At 36.7% G+C, this 20,328-nt stretch overlaps 1 protein-coding gene across 2 annotated transcripts in view; it reads left to right on the top strand.

Annotated features, from left to right (window-relative positions):
* PIK3R4 (phosphoinositide-3-kinase regulatory subunit 4) overlaps positions 1-20,328 on the top strand; it is a 66,093-nt gene that overhangs the window by 20,313 nt on the left and 25,452 nt on the right. For both annotated transcript variants that reach the window (XM_051962716.1, XM_051962714.1), the window contains exons 8-12: positions 1,655-1,828; positions 3,965-4,110; positions 13,361-13,564; positions 16,335-16,536; positions 19,210-19,409. In XM_051962716.1, coding sequence (XP_051818676.1) covers positions 1,655-1,828; positions 3,965-4,110; positions 13,361-13,564; positions 16,335-16,536; positions 19,210-19,409 — 926 coding nt within the window. The remainder of the gene's footprint in view (positions 1-1,654; positions 1,829-3,964; positions 4,111-13,360; positions 13,565-16,334; positions 16,537-19,209; positions 19,410-20,328) is intronic.

The following is a 20,328-nucleotide window of genomic DNA, read 5'->3' as shown; positions in this document are numbered from 1 at the left end:
TATTACATTTTCTGCAATCATAGCTTATGCTTAGAAAACTGAAAAGTTAAAAAACAATTTTTATGCCTTTCAAAGGTGGGCTGGATTACAAACATTACTGTAAGGTCATGGAAAACTGTTAATTTTCCAATTTTGGCTCCTGATAGCCCAGGGAAATAAATGATGTTAAAATTTCTTTGACACTTACAATGAAGTATAGAGTAAAGAAATAATAATTGTTGACATTTACATTGCACACTACAGTTTTTCAAAGTAAGTTATAGACATTCATTTATCTTCAGCAACTGTATGGGTCAGGTGGTATTCTGGTCATGTTCCCCACTTTATGGATAAAGAAACTGAGACCCAGCCTGCATAGAATTTAAGTCCCAGACATTGAAGCCTTGGAGATGTCACGAGAATTTTGTAGTCTTTGTCCCTTCAGTATGGCTCCTGCCAAGATGCACAAACTCCTGCCTTTTTACCCTGGGTCCTTCCTGTCTGGTAGCAGGCACAGATTGCTCCCTCAGTCTCTCCAGCCAGGCGGCTCTTCTTTTCTCCCCCTTGGCTCTCCGTTTCCTGTCCCTGTGCCTTTCCTTGGCCATTCCCCATGTCTGTGGCTTGAGCTTTCCTTGGCTCTGTGGCACCCTGCTCCCCTGCCCTTCCTTCCATATGTGGCTCACCTCTCCTGACCTCCCGGACCTTGGGTTGACCTAATTTTCTTTCACTTGAATTTATTCTCTCTTGTGAGTTGGCAGCATGCTGGGGTGGAGAGAGAGCAAGCCCCAGAGCCAGAAGAGCTGCGTTCAGGTCTTTTGTAGGACACAGATTGGTAGAGCGACCCTGGGGAGCCTCCCCCGGTAGCTTGTTAAGAGTGGGAAGCAGGCTAAGGGATGGCCTCAGCTGGCCTTCATGAGGCTGTTTGGTCTCAGGCTATATCCCTCTTCTGTCTGTGTTTGTGTAGACATTTGGTGGCTCTGCTGTTAAACAAGGGCTGCGTGATTGTGCTCTCCGTACTTGTGTCCTCAGTATTTGCTTAGCGAGTAGTGTGCACAGGCGGGCCTCCAATAATGCTGCCTGGTGGAGATGCTTCATGTACCCGAGTTGAGAAACAGATCCTCCCTGGCTGCCAGGCTGCATTGCGGAGTCCGCTTCTGGTCTGACTGCCCATTAGTGAGATAATTAGCAATCTTCCCTCCAAATTACCGCAGTGATCCCTGTATTTCATGGAAGCTTCTTCTCACATCCGTACTCATTTCCTGCCTACAGAATACTTTTCATTTTTTCTCCTGTCATACTTGTTCTTTCCCTCTAAGTAGTCCTAGTAGACATTCTTAGGCTTTGTTTTCCTTAGTCAGCCACACCAAATTCCCATTTCCCATCAAAGGAATTCAGGTTTTTATAGCAAATGTTTGAGAACAACTTGAATTTTGAACAATAAGTTAATACATATTTGGTGTTTGAATTCTTTTGCCTCCAGCTCTTGGTAATCGACTTTTGTATTGATTTCCTAGTTGTAGCAGGAAGACATAGAATCATTTATTAAAGTAGCTTTTTTCATCTGTTATCATTGGACAATGATTGACATTTTTAATTTCCTTTTTTTTTTAATGGGGTGAAATAGGATTCTTTTCTGAGAGCTGCATTCTCATCTGACATTGATCTTGTTTTTCAGGTGTTGCTGCTTATGTTGGTTGGCAGAGCTCTTCTATCCTAAAGCCTCTATTACAGCAAGGCCTTAGTGATGCTGAAGAATTTGTCATTTTTAAGGCTCTCAATGCCCTTACTTGCATGTGCCAGTTAGGACTGTTGCAAAAACCTCATATCTATGAATTTGCTTGTGACATTGGTAAGTACCTGACTGCTCACTATCCCTTTATGTAGACGTGAAGGATACCTGCTGGAGAACTGTAGAAATTCCTTGGCATCGTGAAGGATTAGAATCAGCTACAGTTGTAAGTTGTCCTATGGGACAGTTTTGTTTCTCCCACCATAGCAGAGGCCCAATTCTTAGTCATTTTGTTTGTTTCACAAATTAAATCTCATGTGCTTTGAATTGTAAGTAGATCCAGCTTACTTTAATGTTGTTTATATATGTTGTGACAGTCTGCTTTTGAGCTACCTCTTTAATTTACAGTACTTGGAAGTTTTTAAAATTGAAGTTCTGGGACTTATTTTTTCAAATAATTAAATGAGTTGATTTTATGGCTCATAAGACAGTGATCCAATTATTTCCAGCTTTTAAAATTCATTTAAAACAGTGATAGAATTAGCATTACTTTAGTAAATTTCATAAATATGTCAAACTTAAAAGCATCTGGAACATTTTTAGTCCTGATCACTGTTTTCAGATGGCAGGCCATAGAGGAGTTCCAACTGGGTTTATGCTGAGTGGAAAAAAAATAATAAATTGGAAACATTGTCTTTGTAGCAAAACACTGAATTGCTCTTCACTGTTTTGTCAAGGAAAATTAATAGCCCACATTTATCAGACTTTGAGAATGAGTGTTCACCCATGGTAGTGATTGAGGAGAGGAAAGAAGGAGCTATGGATGTCACTTGTTTCAGAAACTCATACATAAACCGATGGTCTCAGATATATCATATTTAAACTATTTTAGGAGAACAGACTTTTATAAAATGTTAGGATTACCAAGTTACACAACATGCAGCAGAGATTTGGCCTCTTGGAGTTAGGATGAAAGACTGAGTTTTAGGATTTGGATTTCTTGATTTCAAATTTTATGATTCTGAGTGTTTATGGTTTCTGGTTCATTATGGATTTAGCAGCTTCCATACCATCTCAACCCTCCCTTGCCTGCTATTTGTTGCTGTTGCCTAAAGCCTGAATTGCTAAGATATTTGCGGATTTTCTATTCAGAGGATTGTCCTTAGCCCTGATTTTATTTTTTTTTACCTTAGCCCTAAGTAACAAGTGATAAGGGTTTCCTCTGGATACATATGAGAATAAAATTGTATTTTTAGAAAAAAGGAATATCCTAAAGGCACTTTTTATGCCAGCATCTTTGTAATATTCAGAGAAGGCGAGCCTTTACATGTGTACCTTAACAGTTTGATAGAACATTGGATTTGGATTTAGAAAACTTAGATCTAAATCACTTCACTACTATTTGTTACTACCATAATGGACAAATCATTTAGTCTTTCTAGGCCCCAGTTTCCTTATCTGTAAATTGGAGAAATTGAAGGAAATGACTTGTAAGGTCACTTCCATCTCTAAGACCCCATCACTTCTCTCCAATTAGTCCAAATTAATAAGATTTACTCTTTTAGATTTTACATTACTATATGTTGTTGAGTTTGGGGAAACTTATACTTTCTCTTAATTAATTCTGTGTATTTTTCTTGCTTGATTTTGATATTTCATTTTTTTGGTATTAATTGTATCTGTTCCCCTGTTAAATTGTAAACTCATTGGGAGAAAGATCAAGTACAATAAGGTGTTTTACTTCATCCATGTCATAATTATCTGGCATGGTACCTTGCACATCGTAGAGACATAAGATTTCTTGGGTGAATTTATTCTAAGAGTAGATTTTAAATTCCTGAAGGACAAGCACTATATGACCACTTTTTCATTTTGATTTGTTTGACAACATCCATCAATCTGGGGTTTACTGTACTATAAACTTGATGTACTAAAGCCCATTAAAAAAGAATGAGTTAAATAAACAGATGGTGAAATTGCTCTTTTGATTTTAAGTGGCTTAGAGAATGAGAAAATGCTTACTCTTCTACTCGTGGCATGACAAGAGTGACCCTGAACTACTGAAAACTTACCATTGAGACCTTTTGTATGTATACCAATATATCTTATATGTAAAATAGTTCTAAATTTTAATATTATAAATAAAATAGTATGTATAAGGGTCTTAATGAATCCTAATGAATTGTGCCATGTCAAAGTTGGCATTTCTGTGTTCAAACTTCTTCCAAGACTATTTTCATTCTTCTTTTCTTTTAGCACCTTTTCTGTGCCATCCCAATCTTTGGATACGCTATGGGGCAGTGGGATTTATAACAGTGGTAGCTCATCATTTGAACATTGCTGATGTCTACTGCAAGCTGATGCCTTACCTCCATCCTTTTATCACTCAGCCAATAATACAGGTATAATTTTTATGCTTTCAGACTCTTTCTTCCTATTTAGAGATTGTTTGTTGGATAGAGAATTTTAAAAATAATGTTTCCTTAGGTATTAGTTTTCTTATAATTCCTTTCAAGAAAATTTTGCTTTTATAGACTTGATAACTTTGATCAAAATTAAACTGCATCTTATATGATTTTATACATTGTATTATATTTAATGGAGCAGTATTTTTCAATCTTCATTTTTATTATATAATACAGTAAAACATCTGTTGTTAGATGATATATAGCCTAGCAAAAACATAATATTCTTGAACCGCATGTCATTCTTCTGAATATTCATTGTAAGAAGTATAATAGATTTTGATTGAAATCAGCATTTATGATTAAGTGAAAAAAGTTTTTTTGTTTTTTTCCCAAAAGTTTAGTGTGTAAAGGCAGAGGTAAGAAGGCAGAGTGAAAAGAAGCATTTTTGCTTTGCTCATGCATTATACCTCCTCCACTGCAGTCTAGAAAATGCACCAAATTGAATTCAATTTGATTGGGAAATCTAAGAAAAAAGTCATAGTGAGTCTTTTTTTTCCCTCAACCCAAAGTGGCTCAGCAAGATACCAGAGAGGCTCTGAGGGGAAGAGGGTCAGTGGGTATGGTAGGAAACATTGTTATGTGCAGGAACAGAAAAAGGATGAGATAGAACTGCAGTGGAGAATAGCTTGGGACAGAAGGAGAATTCAGGGGATCCTTGAATTAAGACAGAGTGCAGGACTAGGTCTGGCAGCTTTGGCCCATTGCCCAATTCTAAATCACAGTGTGGGGAAGAGTATTTGAAGTGTGGGCTTACCCTAACTGTGCACTGACCAGAGAATCAATTCCTCAGATGTAGCTGCGTATCTCTTGAGTCTTGACTTGACTCTTAAGGATGTGACTCTACACGTTAGCCCAAGGTCAGAGTCTGCAGTGGAGTAAACAGGGCAGGAGTTCCAGCTCAGAGGATGAGTGCAGTTCAGTCACTGATCCTGGAGAGCTCAGGTGAGGAAGGTAGTAAATGGACGTCTTTTCAGATCACCTTGATTTGGGAGCACTAGAAACTTGTAGGTCTCCAGATTCATCTATGAAAGCAGCAAAAGGACATAAAAGGACAAAAGCTTGGACTAGACATTGCCTGTCTCCTCAACCCCCTAGGTCATGTAGAATTTGGGGCTAACAAAAAAGTCCAAAGAATTATTGTGGTGTTAGGGAGGCGCAGGACACAGTTATAAAAGAGAACGACTTGAAAACACCACAAGCAAATCCTCAAAGAAGAATGCAGATTGGACACAATCCCAAAAGAATTTGTATACCACTGAAAGAAAGTTTTTTTTTTTTTTAATTTAAAATCAAATAAGAGCTGTGGAAGAAAGATATGAAAAAGAGTTACATAGTTTGGTAAAAGAGATAAAATCTTACTGAAGAAAATCAGTCCTTGAAAATTATAATTGACAAGCGAAACTAATGACTTTACAAGGCATTAAGAAATACTAAAAACAAAGTCAAAACAATGAAAAAATAAAAGAAATTTGTGGACTATCTTATAGGAAAAGCTTGACTTAGATAGCAGAGAAGAAATAACTTAAGAATCATTGAAGTACCTGAAAACTATGAGGAAAAGAAGAGTTTAGATTTGATATTTCAAGAAATCATAAAACTGCCCAAATCTTTTAGATCCAAAAGGCTAAGAAAAAAATTGGAAGAAAACATTGGTCATCATCTTAAACCTCAAAATGAATATTACCAGAATATTATAGTCAAATTCAAGAATTCCCAAATCAATTAAAAAAAAAAAAAACTGCAAACATCCAGAAAGAAAAAGTTCAAATACTGCTGTCATCGTCATGATAATACAACATTTAGTGGCCACCACATTAAAAGGAATGGAGAGCTTGGAATATAATATTCCAAAAGGCAAATGATTTAGGCTCACAATCAAGAATAATTTACCCAGCAGAACTGAATGTATTCCTATAGAGAAAAAAAATGGACTTTTAATGATAAAGGACATTTAGGAATTATTGATGAAAAAACCTATGGTTAAGTAGAAAATTTGATAGACACAGGATTCAAGCATAAAAGGATAAATATAAGTGACTGCACAGGGTTAAACTATTTACATTCTTATATGGGGAGATGATACATGTCACTCCTTAGAACTTTATCTTAGCAGTAGTCATAGAAGCCTAATTAGAGGGCCTGAGCATGATTCTATTGTTTGGATAATATCAATTGGATATTATCAATATCAATTGGATAATATCAATAGAAGGATAGTGAATTTATTGGAAAAGCAGAGAAAAGAGAGGAATAATGGGGAAATTTATTTTATTTAAATAAATGTTTAAGGAATAATTTACGCAATGGAGGTGACAGGTAGTAGGGCCCCACTTAAACCTTACTGTCATCTGAATTGGTTAAAGGAAAAAAGAAAATACATGTGTATATGTGTGTATATAAACAAATACATAGAGTTGAGTACAGAAATTAATGTTTTCCAACTGGGAAGTAAGAGGGAAAAGATTTAAGGAGAAAGAGGAAGGATGTGGAATAAGAGAAAAGAAAAGTTAAACAAAACAGATTCTGAAAAAGGGAATGGGAAAAAAAGAAGGAAACAATGGAATGAAATACACAGCATGGATTGAATGTGACTGGGGTGAATCCATCTATCAAATGGAAGAGGATAGTAGAATAGATGAGAAATTAGAATTAAACAGTGTGGTGTTCACAAGAAACACATTTGAAACAGACATAAGAATTAAAATAAGAGATTGCAGCAGAGTCCATTATGTTTCAGCTGAAGTGAAAAAGGCAGGGATAGCAATAATGATTTTAGAAAAAGCAAAAGGAAAAATAGATGTAATTGAGAGAAATGGGGAAACTAATTTTCCTAAAAGGTATCATACAATGAGTTAATATCAGTGGTGAACATATATAAATCAAATGGTATATCATCTAAATTCTTAAAGAAAGGCAACCTCATTTTACCCCATCAGACCTAAATAAATCTAGGCAGAAGATAAATAAGAAGTTGAAGAAATGAATAGAATTTTTAGAAAAGTTAGATGTGGTAGACTGGGAGAATAATGAATGAGAAGAAATATATCTTTTCTCAGCTGTGCATATCCCTTTCACCAAAATTGATCCTATACAGGCATAAAACCTTACAACCATAGGCAGAAAACTACAGATATTAAATTCAGCCTTTTCTGACCATAATGAAATTTAAAAAAAAATACATTCAATAAAGGAAAGGGCCTTTGAACCAGTGATTAAAGTTTAATTGAAAACTAAATAACTTCATCCTCTGTAATGAGTGGGTAAAAGAACAAATCAGAAATTAGTTTCATTAAAGATAAGGCAACAGTGAGACATCAAACCAAAATTTGTGGGACTCATCCAAAGCAGTGTTTAGGGGGAAATCTCTATCTCTAAACTTCTTCATCAGTAAAAGAGAGCAGATCAGTGAATTGGGTATATACTTAAAATAACTAGAAAATGAATAAATTAAAAACTTCAAATTAAATACTTAGGTGGAAATACTAAAAGTCAAAGGAGAGATTAATGAAATTGATAATTAAAAGATTGAATTAATAAATAAAACTAGGAGTTTTTTTTTTTTTTTTGAGGGGGGAGATACTGACTAATTTGACTAAAAAAGAAGAAAGCCAAATTACCAGTATCAAAAATAAAAAAGGTTAATTCACAAATAATGAAGGAAAAATAAAAGCAATTTTAGGAACGATTGCACAACTGTATGCCAACAAATCTTATTTACAAAAATATAAATTGCCTCAATCATCAAAACAGGAAATAGAATATGTTAATAGCCCTATTTTAGAAAAGAAGTTGTTCAAAGGAGATGGACAAACTTCCAAAGGAAAAATGCCCAGGATCATTTTGATTTACACCTAGCTACCAAATGTTTAAATTCTAATACTATAGAAATTTTTTAAGAAAATAAAGAAGGGATCTTACTGAACTACTTCTATGGCATAAGTATGGTCTTGATACCTAGACAAGAGTGAAAACAGAAGAAAACTATAGGCCAATTTCTGTAATGAATATTGATGCAAAAATTTTAAATAAAACGTAGTGAACTACAGTATGACTAAGCCAAATTTATGTCATGTTTATAGGTCAAGTGCAATTTTAGGAAAACTAGAAACCTAACTGATCATATCAGTAATAAAAAAACAAAATAAAAAAACCAAAATATATGAGTAAATACATTTTAACAAGAGACAACACCCATTCATAGGGTGTGGGGAATGTGGAATACTATAAGAAAGGACAGGATAAATAGAACTTGTTTAAAATGATAAGTAGTATCTTTTCTAAAACTAAGAGCAAGTGTTACTTGTATTGAAAATAAGCTAGCAGCCTTTTCAATAAGATCAGGGGTAGAGCAAAGATTTCTATTATTGTCTTTGCTATTTACCTACAAAATTCTGTGTAAAGCAAGAAGAAAAAAAAAACCATTTAAAAAAGTGACCATTAAAAAATGTGGTACAAAATATAAAACTATTAATTTTTATAGATGATATGCTAATTTACTTAGAGAATCCTGAAGAGTCAATTAAAAAATTAATTGAAACACTTAACATCCACAAAGTTATAGGATATAAAATTAACCTACATAAATCATTAGCATTGCTATATATTATCAACAAAATCCTTTAGGAAGAGAGAGAGAAGTTCCATTTAAAATAACTGTGAACATAATAAATATTTGAGAGCCTATTTGCCAAGACACAAATTAGAACTATATAAACACAATTACAAAACACTCTTAAATAATGACAGATCTAAATAATTGGAGAAATATTAATTGCTCATGAGTAGACCAAGCTGTTATAATTAAAAATGATACTGCTCTCTAAATTAGTTTATTTAGTATCATATCAGTCTACTAAAGAATTACTTTATAGAGCAAGAAAAAAATAACAAAATTCACCTTACCAAAAAGTCAAGAATATTAAGGGAATCAAAGAGAAAAAAATGAGAAAGGAGCCTAATAACACCAGATCTTAAATAGTACTTTAAAGCTGTAATTATCATACTGGGTAAGAAATAAAGAGGTTAATCAGTGGAACAGATTAACTATACGGTATATGGAAACAAGGGGCATAATAACCTAAAGTTTGATACTCAAAAATGGTAGCTATTGAACCAGGTACTCACTATTTAACAAAACTTGGGAAAATTTAGATGTAGTCTGTCAGAAACTAAGCATAGGACAACCTCTCACACTGCATACCAAGATAAACTCAAATTGGATACATGATTTAGCCATAAGAATATCATAAGCAAATTAATGGAATGTGAAAAATATTATTTGTTAGATCTATAGATAAGGGAAGAATTTATGAACAAATGAGAGAGAAACACATTTTTAGGAAATAATTTTGTTTATATATTACAGATAAAACCAGTGTAGCTACAATTAGAAGAAAAACAAGAAACTGCAGGCGGGGGGGGGGGGGGGAGGAGAATCTTTACATCAACTTACTCTGACAAGTGACTCATTGATAAGAAAAAGAGCCATACCCCAGTTGATAAATTGTCACAGGATATGAATGGACATTTTTCAGAGGAAGAAATCCAAATCCTCAAGGGATATTTAAAAAATACTCTTATCACTAACAAAGAAATGAAAATTAAAATAAGTGAGGTGCCACTTCATCCCCATCAAATTGGCTGACAAAAAAGGAAAAATAACAAATGGTGGGCCTGTGGGGAAAATAGGTACCCAAATGCTCTATTGGTGGAGCTGGGAACTAATAGAATTATTCTGGAAACAACTTTGCTCTGTGCTCCCAAAGCTAGTAATCTGTGCATAGCAATTCCCTTTAACCTAGCAATTCCACTACTAGGTCTATGCCCCAAAGAGATCAAGAAAGAGAGAAAGGAGATCCATATGTACACAATTATTTATAGTTGCTCTTTTTTATATTAGTAAAAAATTGGCTCATCAGTTTGGGAAAGGTTAAACAAGTTATGTTGTAAAAATATAATTGCTGTAAGAAATTATATAAGGATGATTTCAGAAAAACTAAAGAAGATCTATGTGATCTGATATAAAATGAAGTAAGTTATTGAACCAGGAAAGCAATTTATATAATAACAATAATAATGATTTTTTTAATGACTTCTCAAGAAAGGTGAGAGCACCAAAGGGAGGTGAGGAGCCAAACCAGACATTGTCAGCAGGTTTCCTCTGGGGTGAAGAATCTTATGCCTTACCCAGAGTTCCCCCACTATCTGCAGCTCTCTACAATTTTATTTTTCCAAATACGTGCAAAGTTATTTTCAAAATTCACCTTTGCAAAACCTTGTGTTCCAAATTTTTCTCCCTCTCTTCTCCCCTCTCCCTTTTTGTAGACAGCAGACAATCTGGTATAGCTTAAACATGTGTAAATTCTTCTAAACTTATTTCCATATTCATCATTCTGTGCAAGAATCAGATCAAAAGGGGAAAAACATGAGGAAAAAAAAAAAGCAAACAAACAACAATAAAAAGATGAAAATACTATGCTTTGACCTACATTCAGTCTCCATAGATCTCTCTAGATGTAGATGGCTCTTTCCATCACAAATCTATTGGAATTTTCTTGAATCACCTCATTGTTGAAAAGAGCCAAGTCATCAGAGTTGATCATCAAATTGTGTTGTTGCTGTGGACAATGATCTTCTGGTTCTTTTCATTTCACTTTGTGTCAGTTCATGTAAGTCTCCCCAGACTTCTCTGAAATCATCCTCCTGATCATTTCTTATAAAACAATAATATTCCATAATATTCATATACAATAACTTCTTCAGCCATTCTCTGACTGATATGCCTCTACTCAGTTTCCAGTTTCTTGCCACTATAAAAAGCGCTGCCACAAACATTTTGCACATGTAGGTCCTTTTCCCTTTTTTATGATCTCTTTGGGAAAAAAGCCCAGTAGGGACATTGGTGGATCAGAAAGTGTACACGTTTTGATAGCCCTTTGGGCATAGTTCCAAATTGCTTTCCAGAATGGTTCATAACTCCACCAAAGTAACAGCAATATTGTAAGGATAATCAGCCTTGAAAGACTTGAGAACTCTGATCAACATAGTGACCAGTCATAATACCAAAGGACTCCTGATGATGATATACTGTCCGTCTTCATAGGGAGAAGTGATTGGATAGTTAAAATACCACCTTGCTTATGTCATTGGTCTTCTTCAAGAATGAAAGATAAACAAGAAGAGAGGTGATAGACTCAGAAGAGAGGATAGATAGAATCAATTTATAGATTGAAGTATATTTTCTTCTTTTGGGGGATGTGGTTAAACTAGAAATTTGTTTTGCATAACTATAGATATTTGTAATGGATTTTATTTTCCTTGCTTTTTTAGTTGCTGGAAGAATTGTGGGGGAGAAGGAAGATAATTCAGAAAATAAAATCATCAAAAAAGTATAGTGCATTGGATTACTAGCTATGATTACATTGTTTCTTGATCAAATGAGACACCAAGAATTTAACACTTTAGGTCTTTGTGTCCTATGTGCAGAAACCATTCACCCAGCTTGTGAGAGTTTAGACTTACCATCCACATAAAGAGCTAATTCTTAAAATGTATTTCTAAGCGGAATGGAATGTTGCAGGCTGCATTAGGCAGTCATGGAGTATTGCTAAAATGATCTTGAAATGTCCTCTTCTTGCCATTTGAAACCATGTCCTTCATTTGGAAAATCACATACCCCTGTGGATTTCCTCCCTTTTTCTCTGCCAATCCCGCTTTCTTTTTGTTGGAATAAAACTACCTCTGGAACGGGTATCTTTTGGAAACTGAGCTTCTTTGGCTGTTCTTTCAACCATCAATTTGTCCCAGTAGATTTGTTTATTCCTAGGAAACATCATGCTTTTTAGATTTGTTGCTTCTCTATTTTATGAACACTTTCTGCGATGATATTTTTACATGGAAGAATATGGCCACAGTAAACAGGAGCAAAGAGATTTTTTTATTTAAAGAAAAACTTTTTTTATTGATCTTTTGTTTTTACATTGCTTAAATTTCTTCCTTTTTTCTCTTCTAAGCCATCTCAAGTAAAGAATGACATTTTTTTAATAAAAAAGAAGAGAAAAAAATGTCAGCAACATCAATCTACTGACTGATTGAGGAAAAACTGAAAATACAGAGTATCCCTAAGGTCTTAAGCTTTTCTAGCTTTAAGTTGTCCCAAGGATGTGCTTTTATCTCTAAAGAGGCCTTTTTTGAAGTGGTTTGGAACTCTCCTGGAAACTGGACTAATGTTATCCGAACTTAAACTTGGCCATGAAATTATAGCTCTCATAACTATTGTTTTTTTGCTTGGGTCTTTTTTTTGTTCATTAAATGCTTACAGCTCATTGAATTATCCAGTGTTGTCATAGTCAGGGACAGAGTCTTAGGAAACTAAGGACTGGCTGCCAGAATATTTGTAATGATTTGTAATGACTTTGTGTAAGTTTAGTATGGAATAAATAGGACATGTATATGAATTGTTAGAAATCAACACCTACTGCTCACTTTGTTTTCCAAGAAAAGCTCATTTTTTTTTTTTTCATCTGTTTATGGTTTGTTCTTAGCAACATTTAAGTGTGTAAGAAATCAGTATGACTGCAGTGAAGAAGATTCGATTGTACATATGCTTAGTTTAACTTGATAGATTAAATAATTTGACTGTACCCAAGGATTTCTTTCCATTTTGGAAGGCATCAATTTTGAAGGTAGTCTAGAGCCTGACTTGCTTCCTGACATATGCAGTCAGCAAGCAAGACCTGCTTACAGTTGTTGACCATCAGTGCTGCAAGAATACTTGGATGGCACTATGAATGTTCATACTACAATTCCAGGTGTTTTTAAGACCTGGATGTCATGTGCTTTTTTGATATAGTTGGCATAAAGACAGATCAGTGACTTATGAAAGTGTCTAAGACAAGACATTTATTAGCTGCCATTTAGCTTTCATGCTTTATGTGTGCTCATTAGCAATGTCATTTTCTTGGAAAGAGTAATTGACTGCTAATGAAGAAGTATTAGCAGAAACTCATACTCAGCTATTGAGAACTGGCATTCATTTCTCTTCTGAACATTAAACACCGAGCAATGGGAATGTCTCGAGAGTATGAAGGAAATAACTGTTTCACCTTGAAGAATTTGTAAGGATTGACTTTCATTTTATTCTGTCCTATTCTAGGTTGATGATTTTTCCTTTTTTCCAATGCAGATTGATAAGGAGATTGTTCTCCTCAGTGTTCTTCAAGAGCCAGTGAGCCGCTCCATCTTTGATTATGCCTTGAGGTCCAAAGATATTGCTAGCCTTTTCAGACATCTGCAGATGCGTCAGAAGAAACGGAATGGCTCTCTTTCTGATTGCCCCCCACCCGAGGATCCGGCTGTCGCGCAGCTTTTGAAGAAATTGCTCTCACAGGTGTTCTGAAAATTAACACTTATATGAGTACATCTCCCCTGGCTTGGGTTTTTTTGGCTTATTTTTACACCATAGTTGTTTGTTGCTATTACACCTTCATTGAACCCTTGTCTGTAAGGAAAAAGAACTATTGAGTTTATTGGATTGACAGAATCAATGCCAGCTGACTCCTCCATCCCTTCTCCCCTTTACTCTAGAGAAGAGGGAAGGGTCTCACTTAAGCCTGTTGATTAAGTTACAATGGAATCAGACAAAGTTCTTTTGTGTATTTCTATATTTATTCCATTTCCTTCAGTACGCACTTGGTGCTAGGCACACTGATCACAAGGTGGACAGATTCATCTTCCATGGCCCTGTAAAATGGGGCACTCACCAAAGAAATATCCCAGGCTTAATTAGCTTCCCCTGGTGTTAATACTTTCATTTAAAACAACACAAAATAATATATTTTCTTTAAATCTATTGCTTATTCATTTCATTATATCAGGCTGCTCAGAAAAGGGCAAGAGGTGGGTCTATTCTAGATCAATCTGTCACTTCCATTCTCCTAAGAAATAGATGTGATCCTAATTGAGGATGCAAAAAGAGAACCTGGAAAGGGTTCTGTAGGTGGAAAGAGGGGATGGGAGTGGCAGCAAAGACCTGCTGTTAGCCCTGAATGAAACCCCAGAGCAAGCTCCTTTTCTTTCTGCACTTGTCCTAGTCTCTCTTCTTTTCTGCTTTGAGTTAAGCATCTGTACTGAGCACTTGGACAGGTGCTAAGCCTGGGAAACTATCCATTACCTCTTTCTTTCCCCCTTGAACAATATCTCAAAAACTCTTCATTCCATCAAAAGTTATCTACTCCAACAGCATCTTAAGTTAAGTGAGCCCTTGGGGGCTGTCCTTGAGACCTTTAATGATTCATTCCAAATGGCCAATGCAACCTTTTTAAAAGTTGGAGACTTGGTCTTCCAGATGTTTAGTGAGGGTTCATCATCTGAAATGTTCTTTTGGACAGAACTTGGGCTCTTGGCGTTTGATAGTACCTTGTTGCTTGTGTTGTGTCAAGGATAAAGAAATTCTTTGGCCCTCTCTCACTCACTCCTCATCTTTTTAGATTTAAAATCTCTGGCTTTTTAAATGAATTTTTTGTTCCTTAAAAAATTTCAAATTCATTTTCAAAACACGAGTTAGGCATTTTTAGTTTTCACGGTTTCCTTCCTTAGTCTTTTCTAGCTCTGTGCCTGTATGGACTCAGCCCCATGTCTTTTCCATTGCCCATTAGATTTTGATTTGATTCTGTCAGATGAATGACACATATGTTCAGAATGTCAAAGTGAGAACATGCCCAAAAAGAGAAAAAGATAGAAGTTGGTTCAGGTTTTTCTGTAGAAATTGTCCAATTGAGATTTTTTTGTTGTTGTTCTGATAAAGAGATGAGGGTTTAATTATAGAAAAAGGCAAATTGGTTTGTGATTTTATGTTAGCATTTGTTATTAGCCCCAAGAAAATTGAATTAAACAGATTAAGATACAGTTTGCTTAAAAAATGTGTGTCCTCTAGAGTTCTTGTCCTCTAAAAGAGAATCATCAACTGCTTCTCTGCTGTTCTAAAATAGCAATAGTAGATCACTTGGAACATCCTCATTTAACCAAAGTATTAAGTAGTGGATTGAGTAGTACAGGCTCTTGCCAAGGATATGAACATTTTAGGAATAGCTGACTGCAAAAAATGGAATTTTTTTGCTTAGAATGTTTGAGACTTTCCATCTAGGGCTTGTAAAGAAAACCCTAATTTAAAAAAAATTATTATTCACTTCTCACAAAGCACAAGAGGAAGAACATTCTGAAGCTTAGAAAGTGGGATTTAGAATCTCTAGACCCTTGTTTTTTCTTTTAGCTTTATAGATAAGGAAATGTACATTTCCCAATACATCAGAAGGAGTTTAGTGGATTTGTGTTGTATTTTGTGAGTTTCTTAGAGAGAGGTAGAATAAAAAGAATAAAAGAAATGGCAGGTTTTGTTACTGTTTCTGAGAGTTGGCCGGTAACACAACCTACCATTTTACCATCTGAACATGGAATGTGCAGAAAGAACAAGATTTATTGCAGTTATAAAAATGTTCACTTTAAACATGCAGTTAATATTTTAGTAGGAATAGAAGCTGGATGCATATTGTTGTTTATATAAAACAAGTGTCCCAGGTTAACATTAGACAATCATTTATTCCAAGGTTCCTCTGTTTTTATTATGTAAGCTCTGTGACCATTTGATTCACATTATTAGTTTTAATACTCTTTAATCCTTTGCTATCATTGACCATTTTAGAGGCATTAACTTTGTGATTTTTACTTTTCCTGAGAATTATAAGATCAAATTTATGTTACAAAATTATGTCATACTGTGAAAGTAGAAGATTTATAAATGTAACAAAGTGACAGATTTCAAGCGCATTATATGTGAATTATCTAAGAAGACCAAGATATTTCAGCTCCTTTAAGTAAAGGATTTGGGCCCCATTTTGGCAATTAAAAACTACAGATCAGTGGTTTTGAAAATGAATGAAACCAGAGCGTAAGGAAGTCTTTTGCCTCAGAATAATTTTTTAAAATGTCTCTTTAGTTTCTTTAGAAAAGTTGGGCTGACTTGTATATTTTTTGGTATCTTATTAATATTCTTGGCTTGGTGATATTTGTCCCTGGGTTGGCAGGGGTTGGGGGAGCTTTGTTCCTCACTATGTTGGTTCTTATAAAAATGACTTAAACTCAGTGTTCATTTATCATTGTAGGGAATGACTGAGGAGGAAGAAGACAAACTTTTAGCACTGAAGGACTTCATGATGAAATCCAATAAAGCGAAGGCCAATATTGTGGACCAGAGTCACCTGCATGATGGTTGCCAGAAAGGTGTCATTGATTTGGCTGCTCTTGGCATAACTGGGAGGCAAGTTGATCTTGTAAAAACCAGACAGGAGCCAGAAGATAAACGAGGTAAATGCCTTCTCTATTTTTTACTCGGTACATGATTATCATTGGCACTTTAACTGACCTGATTTCAACAGATCAATACTAATATAAAAAAGCCCCATATGAATTCTTCAAAAATTTAATGTCCACAGAAAAGTGAGATGATTTGATTATATGGACTGTGTGATTTCTCACCTGAAAGGTAATTAATTTAATTCTGCTTCAGACCAGTAGTTGTTAGATCTGGGATTTTATTCTCTGCTGGTACAGATCACAGCCCAGTCTCATCTTTTGGGATTCTTGTTCAGATTCTCATATAAGTGTTTTCCAAACTACTTAGTCAGTGTGTTCAGTGCATTCTTTTGTGTCTTTTTAGTTTTCAGGGACCCTCAGAAATGCATTTCTCTATTGCCTTTGGGTTGCCTATAGTTTTGACATTTCAGAAACTGTGGTGTTCTGTAATTTGTTGCCATTACTGAGGAAATAATGGGAGAGGGAATGTTTAAAAATGGATTTGTATTGTTAAGGAGCAATTTCTTCATCTATAAGTACCATGAAGAATACTTAAGATAAATAAAAAGTATAAAAGGAGGCAAAGTTTCAGCTTCCTTTGTGTTCAACTCAGCATGCATTAATAGCCAGCGATGTACGAATTACTATGCTTGTAGGTATTGAGGAAATAAGACAGAAATGAGATGGTACCATTTTTAAAGTTTTCATTCCATGGGGGCATCTGACATCTATATCTGTAGCTATCTACTGTCTGTCTGAAGTGAATGTATGTCTATATCTGTGTCTTTCTGCTTAAAATCTGGGTGTATATATGTGTCTGTCTAAAATATATCTTCTGTCTTTATCTGTTTGTATAACTATCTATTTTTTGATCTGTTGATCAATTAACTTTTGATCTCTTGATAAGTTAAAAAAAACAAACCAACAAATCAAGCTGATATGAATGGAAAGAGAGTAGATCCCTAGTTCCTGGAAAGATTCCAAAAAATTATGCATAGAAAGAAATAGAGTAGATCCCTAGTCCCTGGAAAGATTCCAAAAAATTATGCATAGACAAGTGTATTGCAGTGAACCCTTGATGAAGTTAAGGGCTCTAGGAGTCCAAGAGTAGGGAAGAGCTCTGTCCAGGCATAGGGGAAGCATTTAAGGAGCCAGGAGATGGAACGTTGAGGTTGGGGAACATTGGGACTCTATTTTCTTTGGAACTTAGTAACATGAAATAAAAGGTTTTTAATGCCTTAGTATAAAATGTTCCTTTGCTGCAGATTATGTACCTTCCATTTGCAGAGCATTTCCCAGTTTACAAAGTGCTTTCCTTTTCTCTCAGATTATGGACTGTTAATTATCTTAGTCTTTCCCTAACTGGATATCCACTCTTGAGGTTCAGAGGCATGGCTCAATGGCTTTGCACTTAGCCAGCAAATAGAGCTGGTCTTCCTCCTCCTATCTCAGTCCCTTGGGCGTCCTCCCTGTAGGGTTGTTGTCTGGCTCTAGAAATATAAGAAAAAGCGAGAAGCAAAGGAAACCTCGACTCCTTGAACATTAAATGAGCTCAGGAGATAGAATTTCTCAAGATGAAAAAATTGACTGTGATTAGGGTGGATGATGGAGACCTGGTTATTGTTCTTGGCTCTTTTTGCAAATGCTACATTAAATGTCAAACACCACCTTCTGCTAGAACCCAAAGAGTGGTAGATTCAGAACTGGCGTACAGTTGTCACAGCTAATGCTAGGGGGGCCTCTTGGCATTTGACCCTTGATCCAGTCCAGCCTTTTCATCATCTATGAGATGCCCAGAGTGGGGAGTGACCTCTCCAGGGTGCCCCAAAACCCCGATCAGAGCCAAGGATGCTTTTTTTTCCCCCTTCTTCCGTTGGGAAATACACAGTGGAGTGGAAAGAGCATCATGCTTGGAATCAGGAAGTTTGGGGTTGTGACCACTGCTCCTTCAGAGCATGTCCTGCTGCGTCTGCTGGGGGCTCTGCCGGAGGCCTAGACACTGGGGTTCCACTCATAGAGTGCTTCAAAAGGTGCCAGGTGCTTTGCTCATGACCCTCTTGAGGCCAGGGTCACAAGACTCTGTTTCTTCATTTTACAGGTAATTACATAGACATTTACCCACCTGATGGGTGACTTCAGTGAAACAGGATGCAGATTTGGTCTTCTGCCTCCCAGTTCAGTACTTTCCTCACTACATAGTACTGCTCATTATTTAAAATGACCTTGTTCTTCATCTACTGGCAGGAGGCAGCCCTGGGGGGAAAGTTTTCACCCTTGTTGCTAGTTTGCTTTTCTGAGAGGAGCATTAGGACCTTGATCCATCATTTGGAATCGTGACACTTCTGTAGTCTCTGCTGATCTGGGAGTTCTTGAAGTCCAGCTAACTCTGAAGGGGACTGGGAGGGAGAGGGAAGGAGGAAGTCTTCTCAGTGCCCAGGGCCGATTCATTCATCTGCCCCTCGGCGGCGGCTGTGGCTCCCAGCCCTCCTTGGGCTCCTTGGGGTCAGCTGGGAGATCAGAGTCGGCATCTAAGCCACTTGGGTTCTGGAGAAGACACAAAACAAAATAACTTGTGGTTCACCGGTCTTTGAGCTAGGTGCATCGCCTCCTGTTGATTTCAGAGCCCGCAGGCTTTCATCAACCTTCATTTATATCTGGTAACACTCATTGGATGTATTTCCACAGCTAGAAAACACGTAAAACAGGATTCGAATGTGAATGAAGAATGGAAGAGCATGTTTGGGTCACTGGAGCCTGCTCACCTCCCCCAGGCCCTCCCAAAGGGGCATGGGCCATCCAGCGACCAGGAAGCCCCTCAGCCGGGCAAGCCTCTGCGATCGGAGTCTTCACTCGGCCTTGGAATAGCCTTGTCGTCCTCTCCCCAGGTACGGGAGAGCGCTCACCTGTCCGCCAGGCTCTAGACTTCTCCCTGACACGCCACGGTTAGGCCGCGCTGGCACTTCTCTGGGCCCTGTGAGCCGGACTGGTTGTGGGCGGGCAAAGAGGAACCAGAGTAAAGGTTTGTTGGTCTCTGGGAACCATAGCATGTGTTTGAGCAAAGCAGAGCACCCCTGTCCCAGGAGGGCGTCTCCTTCACTTTGAGGAGGCAGTGGGGGCGGAGGCTGCCATTAGTGGGGCATTCAGGATGGTGACTCAAGTTAGGTGGTGGCTCTGGAAGCGGGAAGAAGAGGAAAACCAGAAAGGTTATGGAAGAGTGGGAGAGAAAGAAAGATTATGAACCTGGCGCTCGGCTCATAGGGCAGGAGGGAAGCAGAAAGGCCTGAGTCCGTCCCACCTCAGACCTTTCCCTGCTTTGTGACCTGGGCAGACCACTTAACCTCTCTGTACCTCTATATCCTCACCTGTAAAATGGTACCTATACCACCGGATTATTGATCATTTTTGTGAAGTGCTTGGCCCAGCACGGCATGTTGTCAGTGCTCTGTAAGTGCTTGTTCCATTGACTTCTCCTCAATCAAAACACATGAATGTTTTTTAGAATTTTTCAGTATCTCAGTCAGGAGGAATGAGGGGAGAGAAGGGGCCGATGATTGCTCTTTTGAACATATTGAATTTTCCAAGCCAGTAGCTCATTCAGAAGGAGATATTTTATAGGACAATTCCCTGGGAATGATGAAATTCATATGAACTGATGTAAAGCAAAGTGAGCAGAACCAGGAAATCACTAGATACATTGACAGCACCATTGTAAATGGGAAAAACAGTGACCACAAAAAACTGAATATTTTAAAATTATTAATCACAAGATTGGTCTCAGAAAAGATATCTTCTGTCTTACTTTTT

This window comes from Antechinus flavipes, chromosome 5 (assembly GCF_016432865.1).
Source record: "Antechinus flavipes isolate AdamAnt ecotype Samford, QLD, Australia chromosome 5, AdamAnt_v2, whole genome shotgun sequence".
Taxonomy (NCBI): Eukaryota; Metazoa; Chordata; class Mammalia; order Dasyuromorphia; family Dasyuridae; genus Antechinus; species Antechinus flavipes.
Note: the sequence above shows the minus strand (reverse complement) of the source record. Positions and strands in the feature narration are given on the sequence as shown.